We start from the raw sequence: 8522 nt of genomic DNA, 5'->3' as shown, positions 1-8522 counted from the left end.
CAAATTGGGTGACCAATGTTTATTATTTTCATGTAATATGCATGAGGTGTGGAGTCGCAAGAGATATCGAACACCAGTAATTTTGTTAACATTTTTGTTTCTAGACTAAAATATAGTTTATACTTAGATTGGCAAGGAGATGTCACAACTTTGAACAAACTTAATAATTATTGTAATTTTAAAACGCGGGTTGAGCACGAGCGTTATTTGTTTGCCATTTCTATTCCCTATCATAGGTTTATGTTATCCCGTTTTAGTTGTTCTTCTCATTGTCTTAGGATAGAAACCGACAGGAGAAATGATATCCCAACGCCTTTGTCCACTTTGAAAACAAAACGTAGAAATTGAAAATGAATTACACTTTTTGTTGATTTGTCCCTTCTTTGATGAATGTAGGAAAACGTACATCCCTAGATATTATTTTACCCCGCTCTCATATGAGAAGTTTTTCCTTGTTGTTGACTGAAGACAGAAATGAATTGAAATCTCTTGCAGCCTTCCTTTTTCATTCCCTTAAATTACGTTATGAAATTTATAAACACAGTGTGTGACATTACTGTTTTTGTTATTTTATATTTTATTTATAGTTTATGTATTTTGGGCCACAGACCTTTGATTGCAATAAATACCACCCTATATAATCTTCAAGCCTAGCTTGTACAATGTTGAGCTCCCAAGACTGTGGGGGAAATTCAGTTATAACTCCAATAGTTAAACATTGGTCAAAGTATTTGTATGATGTAACCGAAAAAAATGAATATACCACATGCGTACAAGTACACTGGGAAGGTAACTACAATGCTCTTGCTGTGCTTTGCACACGGCATCCAAAAGGGAACTCGCAAACAAGCTTGCAATTACCGATCCATGTCTCATCACATCAGTTGCCTGCATGGTCTTAGTTAGAGTCACAGTGGACCCGGTCACTACACAATCTAAACTGTCCTGAACAACATGGTTTTTCCAGTAAAAAAAAAAATGGTTAAATTATTGTTTATTATCAGCACATGCATGGATCTGTTATTCTTTTATTGTAACTTCACACCATAGGTATATGACTCGAATGTTCTTTGCTATGTAATAAATAATGAACGAGTTTGGGAGATTATGCGTCATAAAACGAGAGGGCGAACCCCCCGAATTGACACATAACCAACCAACCAAACACAATCATCATCTGACCAACTGGGATCTGACTTATCACACAACTTGATTGGTTGTGAACAAAATATTTGCAACATTTTACAAATGAATCATCTGTTAAAACTTATATTGCAGCGTGTTTGCGATGTTGCGCATGTGTTCATGTTATAAGTTAAAACATGAAAAGTATTTATTGTTTTCTTTTACTAAAATTCATATTTGATGTCTTATTTGTAGCACCAATAACGCAAGAAACACGGATATGTGTGTTTCGCACTCGGCATGTGTCAGTGGAGATACAGAGATGTGGAAGGGGGGTCGTTATAAAAAGTTTCTAAGTGCTTTAAACATGAAGTTGTCGGAACTTCGTGTTGTCGAACAAAGGGTTGTCAGAACATCGGGTCTTCGGAACATCAAGGTGTTGGAACACCGAGTCGTTGTAACATCCGGTCATCGGAACATTGAGTTGTCGAACAAACGGACCTCTGCGACCTCTTACACTTCTCGGGTCGCAATGTTTTTGTAAGTGCACACACCGGTAGCTTTGGTCAGCTTTTAACCGACTTTTATTCGTTTTTTCAACGTTGTTTTTGGTGAAATTTAGTTCTTCTAATTGTTAATATAGCATACTTCAATATTTCACAATTGCCCACATTTTGGGTCTAACAACAGTAATATAACGGTCCACCTTATAACGCCATATGTAACACGCGTATGAACAAAGTCTGAATGCTCAATTTACGTCTATATTACTATATTACTATAATTCATGCCAAATACGCATTTACGGTGCTTTTTACACAGTTGTGACGCCTTAACGTAGTTTCTTTTTTGTTCTTCATATATTTTCTTAGCATCTTCATATAACTTCAAATCCCATTTATTCCGTTCACTCAGTTGAGCTAGTTCATATCCGGCGATGTGTGATCTGTGCCTATTGGCATTTACATGAACGGCTCTCCTTTGCTGTGGAATACCAAACATATGGGTTAACATTTTCTGAGATGTTTCAAAGTCTTCCGTCAGACCAATGAACGCCATTTTAGTTTCTAAATTTCTCTTAGCAACGAGGTAGTGCTTTTCTTCGATGATAGGTATTTTACTGGCATCAGATAATGTCACTGATCCACAACAATCTTCAAAAGTGTCATCAATTTCTGGGAAATCACCAAACTGTAATAGTCGTACCATATAATTGCTCATATCTTGGAGATGCACATGTTCCGTGCGTTTTAAATAGTGTGTGAGTGAGGGAGAATTCATCAAGTATTTCTTACAAACAACGTGATTAGATCCACAGTGTGTCTTCTTCAGATAATAATACGATGAAAGAAGCCGAGATATTGGTTCACGAAACCATGTGACATAAGCAACGGACCTATTAGAGTAGACATAATCATGGAACCCATAAGAGCGCTTTGAATAATGTACTGTCTGAGCTGGGTTATTCTTGGACATAATCGCTTCTTTCAACATGTGGCCGCAATGAGCCAGTTCAACTTTGCGTATCTTTCCAACATCCGGTTTGAGTTTGAAGAGAACTTGCTCGACAGAAGTGCCACCAGATTTAGGTAGATGTACGAATATAATATTAGCATTGTGAAACTCACTGGCGTCCACAGAATTATTACCAAACATATTTAGATAGGCATTTTGAAGTGGTTCTCTCCCAGCATCAGATGTATTGTAATAGTTACGCAATGCGGTGTTTATAATACTGCATGTGCCGTTTGTGTCAGTAGCTAAGGCCTCTGCCAAAGTTTTCCAGTCTAGTTTATAGCCTCGACTGTTTATGCTAATCCATGGATGATCAGTCACATGAGTTATGGCGTCTATTTTATAAGAGCTCGCTGTTCGTGGATTAATGGATTGGTTTATTCGTTGCCAGTATAAAACAATTGCCACTGTTGAACAGATACAAATGCACAAGAACCACCGCAGCAAGCCACTTGTATTCATGGTTCAGCGATTTCTGCAAATAAAATAAAATACCTAATGAACATTTGAACATCTTGTTTGTTCAAGCGTATATGTATGGCTTCTATGATAATGACAATGTGACATTGATTGGCGACAGAAATAATCCACCCAGTATGTTCAATTTTCTGAAATACAATACGAAAACAAAAACCCTCTATTTATATCATTGGAGATATTGTAAATATCGTAAACAAAGGCGATTTGTGAAACCTCAAATCATGAACATCATTTCATGTTTCATTATAAAAGCGTTTGGGGGCATAGTATGTAAATGCTACTACTTCAGTCAAACAACATGAGAATTGATTTAGAACAAGGAACCTCCAAGGAACACATTTGACCAGTTGAGATGATGGTAGAGACAATCAGTTTACCCTTGGTATGAGAAGACCCACGCTCAAGTGGTTTCAGAGGTACATGATATTCCTGATAAAACCAATATGTTGTTGTTAAGTTGTCGTTGAAGTTCCGCCAGTAAGTCAGCACCTTGTTCCATTTTCCAAACCATCTCGGCTAGTCTAAGAGAGGTAGAGAAAAAAGATTATGGTGCTTGGCTGGGGTTTCCTTTAAAGCATTAATTTGACAGTTGGTGTTTATATTTGGATTAATTCGAGAGAATTACCAATAGTTCCTGGATTTTCACCCTATTAAAAGTCATCATTGTATCAGGGGGAATTCTTCCCTCTGGGGTTCTCCACATGTGTCAGGGGGAATCTCGTCTCGTCTCGTCTCTATGTCACGTCCCCTTGACTCTAACTTTACAGTCCAATAAACGCACACAACAAAATACGTTTCAACTCTCGTCTTAGTCGGTCAGTCGAGCACTCTCTCTAGGACTGCGTCTGATGTCTTCCGCTACACAAGTCCTATTTGATACTGGTCCTTCCAAAGGGGCTCCGGTATCTTCATTTCTTCAGCGTTGTTCATCGGTGCCAAACTGTTAACCGTTTTAGTCGTCAAGCGCAGTTTTGTCTCTGCCATCGAGCTGCTAGTTCGGTTCACAAGAAAGACACACCTTCGCCATTTCACTTTTCTTCACAGGATGTCAATGTGCGTAAGATGCAATGCCCAGGGTTCTCACCCACGTATCAGGGGGAATATCTTCTCCTCTGGGGTCTCCACACGTGCCAGGGGGAATCTCGTCTCGTCTCTATGTCACGTCCCCTTGAGGTGCGGGATCGGGAAGGTCACTCTAACTTTACAGTCCAATAAACGCACACAACAAAATACGTTTCAACTATCGTCTTAGTTGGTTAGTCGAGCACTCTATAAGACACAGCGCCCTGGGGAAAAGTCCCCAAGACTACCACAAGGCTGACCCAAGACTAGCCCAAGACTGTATCAAGACTCGCCCCAAGACTCTCTAGGACTGCCTCAAGACTCGCCCCAAGACTCTCCAGGACTGCGTCTCTCCTGGTGTACTCGCCAAGACCAACTAAAACAACTTTATTCATTTTCAAAACCTTAACCAATTACAAAGCAGAAAAAAGACTTTAGGGCGTAACCTTAAATCATAAAGCCAATCACACTAAGTACTGAACACGTCATATCTTTTGATTAATCGTTCACTACATTAATAACTACGAATACCAACTGTCAGAAATAGTAGTCTGAATAGCGACAGTTATCTCGTAATTAGTTCCAAATCACTGAGTCGAGTTCCGTCCGGAACCTCACATGGCCTAAACGATGCCAGACATAACACAGCCATTCACTCGTAATCAACTAATTAAGTCGATCAACAGATATGCAAAAACAATTTCATCACAATTGTCTGCTTAAATAATTTGAATGTGTTTTCTGGTATGTCATGAGCAAACTCTGTTCTAGTTCTCGTCGGATTCAATGTTTTCGAAATATCATAATCTTAACTTGGTGTATCCAGTTTGTATTACTTAATTTTATAAAATTCATAAACACAATTGTTAAATTTAATAATATAATCTAAACAACCCACTTACAACTCACTGCACTTGCCACACATTTTTTCAACCTGACTTATAGCGATAAATTGTGGGTGATTGACTGAGCGCCCTCAGGCACGATTTTTAGTACATGAAAAACTGTAATGGTTCAGCTGCCCCGAAACACTAACCGTGAGTGGTGATGCAACCACCACATATGTAATCCTCAAATCCCCAAACTTGCTGAGTAGTCAAATATACACTACATTTTATAAATGTATACAATAAAATGATAATTCAAAAAGTCCCAAATGTGTAAATCCTCTCTGAGAATAACATAACAGTAAAAACTAAGGGCCATACACGTATGGGGTGAATTCAGTGCCAACATATCTAAATTCATTATGTTTTATGAAATCTTGACAGCACGATTCTAGGAACCGTACTGAAACTGATTATTCGTGTTCAATAGTGTCTTTCATCTTCCTCGAGAACAACCTCGCGCCGTAGATCCACCACGCAAAGTTTGAAAAGTTAGAAAAGAACTGAGTTGATGTTTCTGTTTCTCTAGTAACAGCAGAAGAAGTAAATAAACGCCCTTTTACGACCGACTTGGACTTGTGTGAAACCAGGAAACGCAAATCAGGCTAATCTATCAAAGGTTATTATCATCCAAACAGTCCTGAAAATGTAGTGGAATAAACATAATTTTTCGAGCTCCTAGTAAATTTTTAAAATGTTTGCAGGAGAATCTCGTCACTGTCATTCATTACATAAATTCGTTGCGGGTTTGCAAACGAGTTTTGTATTCACAAATAGATAAGCTATACAAAACAATCAAATCAAAAAGTGTCGATGGCGTTCCCTATTTTACGAAAACAATTCAGCCAACAGACGAATATCTTCTGTGATGTTGTGGAATTTATACTGTGTCTGTGGAATTGTTGATTGAGGTTTCGAAGTCAGCAGTTAAGTGAGCATAAAGTATAGGTACGTCTTCTGGAGTCCTGCCCAGTTGGGCATATAATAGAAGAGTTCCGATAAACCTCATTCCAGCGAACCAGAGCATATAATTCGTCGATCTTTTTTCGAAGACTACGAACATTACCACACTCAATTGCCGGAACAACGACACGCGATCCCCTCCTCCGATACCTTGCACGGATCCCTACCCGTCTATTACGTTTCCTTAAAGATCCTCGAATGTTTGCTGGCATGTCACGCATTGTACCTGAATCCTTGTAAACACCCGACAGCGACAGGAGTTCCCCACGGTTATACACAATTTCCGCCATATTGGTTTTTCGTTGGCCCCTCTCGCATGGAAAAGCTGGAACAAGCAAAGTCACAAAAAACAACAGCTGTAAAAAGCTCTGGTCGCAGTAGCACAGCGTCCTCTAATAAAATGTTGTAAAAATGATAACATGACAGAATGGTTTAAATCTTGTATAACAATAGTAAATAATAACATGTTGTGAATATTAAATAAAAATAATAACATATTGACAAAATTATGCAATGATTAAATAAAAATGAATAACAAATAAATCATAAGAGAAACAAATAAACACATCGCAGTTAATAGTCCACACTTACACTATGTATCAATAATTGTGATTGTAATTAATGAGTTCAATATTTCACTAACTGTACATACAGCTGAAACACATCTGGTTAATAAATCATCCCTATGTTGCTACGTTTTATGTTATGTGTCGAAAATAGATCATAAGCTGGTATGACGTGTTCACATTGTACAGCAGAGCTGGGTATATTTTGCGGAGGTTTGCGCGGGCAAGCAATTACAGGCCAACGATTATCATGTCACTTTCAACACTTACAACTCACACTTATTGTTTTATAATTAAAACTTCCCAGAATTCCAAAACATCGTTTGTGGATATATAATGTACGGACGCCTGAAAGCGGTCGTACATTATAGTGTGTGACCAAGGGAACAGGCGATTCTATCCGGACAATACACGCCAATGGGAGGGAGATGTTCGCTTAAACTGCAGGGACGAGGAAATATCTGAGTTTGAGTAAACCAGAATTCAATACTTATTGTTGTTTGATATTCAGAGCACATATGTCATAGAATACACGCATGTCTAGTAACGTCTCCTCTTCAAAACACCCTTAGAAAACGTATGTTATGATTTGCAACTTTCTCGATACTGTCTTTTTTTTATTTCCCGATGAGCGCGAGCAGTTGATCAGTCGATGCCATAGGGGAAATGGCTGTTGTACCGTAATTGGCATCTAAGTGTACACAACAGTGATAACACAAAACCACAACCCAGTGATAACACAAAACCACAACCCATTAACTATGAGACAATGCAGGGTGATTTTCCACAAATGAACATCTACTGGTCGATACCTACTGTACTGTAGTCACTCTGAATGTCTGTCCTGGTAATGCCTGACTCAAATAAAAATGCTTGAATACTCGCTATGCAACTTTGCGAACTATTATAGTACCACATACATACCTATTATAATGACAATTAGAGTCTCAATCACAGAAAGCTAGATAAATACTGTACATTGCAGCCAAAAATCTGCCCATGAATGCTGGAATAAATTTTGGTATAGTTAAAACAGAAGCTACCAATTATTGCTTATGTCAGTTAGCTTTTTGAACCGATGTTTCTGAAAAATAATCTATCGTTATACATACGCTCATGCTATAGACATTTTCACTTTACCCATATAGTATCATCGTCGTAAAACCTCGTGCTGTGGTTACCACAAAAAAAAAGCATTAGAGGAAGAAAGCCTATCTACCAGCAGAAGCAGACGATCAGTACTCTCGTTCTAAATAAAAACATTGATTGGCCATTGCCTTCTGGCGGTTGATGAATATTCAAATTATAGCTTCCAAATATAACTATTGTTGATGTATCTCGCTACAGTATGTTTTGAGTTGAGCGGGAAAATAATATGGCGCGTGAGAAAGTATATTATTCTAATGGCATGATATTTGTGGTAGGTGTCAAGCCAAATGCAGCTGCTACAATAATTTGGTGGGGGTTTGTCAATACACAGCGAAGTCACTATGGTGGGAGTAGGGGCTGCGAGTACACAACTGATCGCTTTACAAATACATTACTGATTTGAAGAGCATTGCTGCAACCTGTAATTTCGCTAAATTAGAGTAATCCCTCATTTGGGATAGATTAATTTGTGGTATCAGGGAATCATGACTGACAGAGTGAGTGACAGAGACTGTTAGAAGCAGCGGATCTAGACGTAGAGAAAAGCATTCAGATATATCGGTCATCAGTTATCTGAATTACCAAAAGTATTTGAGAAATAGAAAGTTCAACAGTTGTACGTGAAATTAAGTAAAGTGAAATTACTAGGTCATGTAAGAAGCCAACTGGAGTGCAGCAATCGGCATAATATAATCTTAAGGATAAATGTCTCAACTGCAAGAAAATGAACCATTTTGCATCGAAGTATATGCAAAGAAAAATAAAACATAACAAA

At 38.2% G+C, this 8522-nt stretch overlaps 1 protein-coding gene across 2 annotated transcripts; it reads right to left on the bottom strand.

The window, feature by feature from the left end:
- Positions 1-559: 559 nt before the first annotated feature.
- On the bottom strand, positions 560-7774 carry LOC146730600 (uncharacterized). Of its 2 annotated transcripts, XM_085493680.1 has the most exons (4): positions 7711-7757; positions 7523-7604; positions 3498-3641; positions 560-3115 (listed from the first exon to the last, which is right to left on the bottom strand). In XM_085493680.1, exon 4 carries the CDS (start codon positions 3100-3102, stop codon positions 1888-1890), a length of 1215 nt encoding a protein of 404 aa, XP_085349806.1. In that variant the 5' UTR covers positions 3103-3115; positions 3498-3641; positions 7523-7604; positions 7711-7757; the 3' UTR covers positions 560-1887. The 2 variants fall into 2 exon arrangements, with proteins under 2 accessions (XP_085349806.1, XP_085349807.1); XM_085493681.1 differs by lacking the exon at positions 7523-7604 and having other exon boundaries at positions 7711-7774.
- Between the last annotated feature and the right edge of the window lie 748 nt (positions 7775-8522).

The sequence above is a fragment of the Saccoglossus kowalevskii genome, chromosome 19 (genome assembly GCF_978046115.1).
Source record: "Saccoglossus kowalevskii chromosome 19, keSacKowa6.1, whole genome shotgun sequence".
Lineage (NCBI taxonomy): Eukaryota > Metazoa > Hemichordata > Enteropneusta > Harrimaniidae > Saccoglossus > Saccoglossus kowalevskii.
The sequence above is the reverse complement of the archived record's forward strand: the minus strand, read 5'-3'. Positions and strand labels throughout refer to the sequence as shown.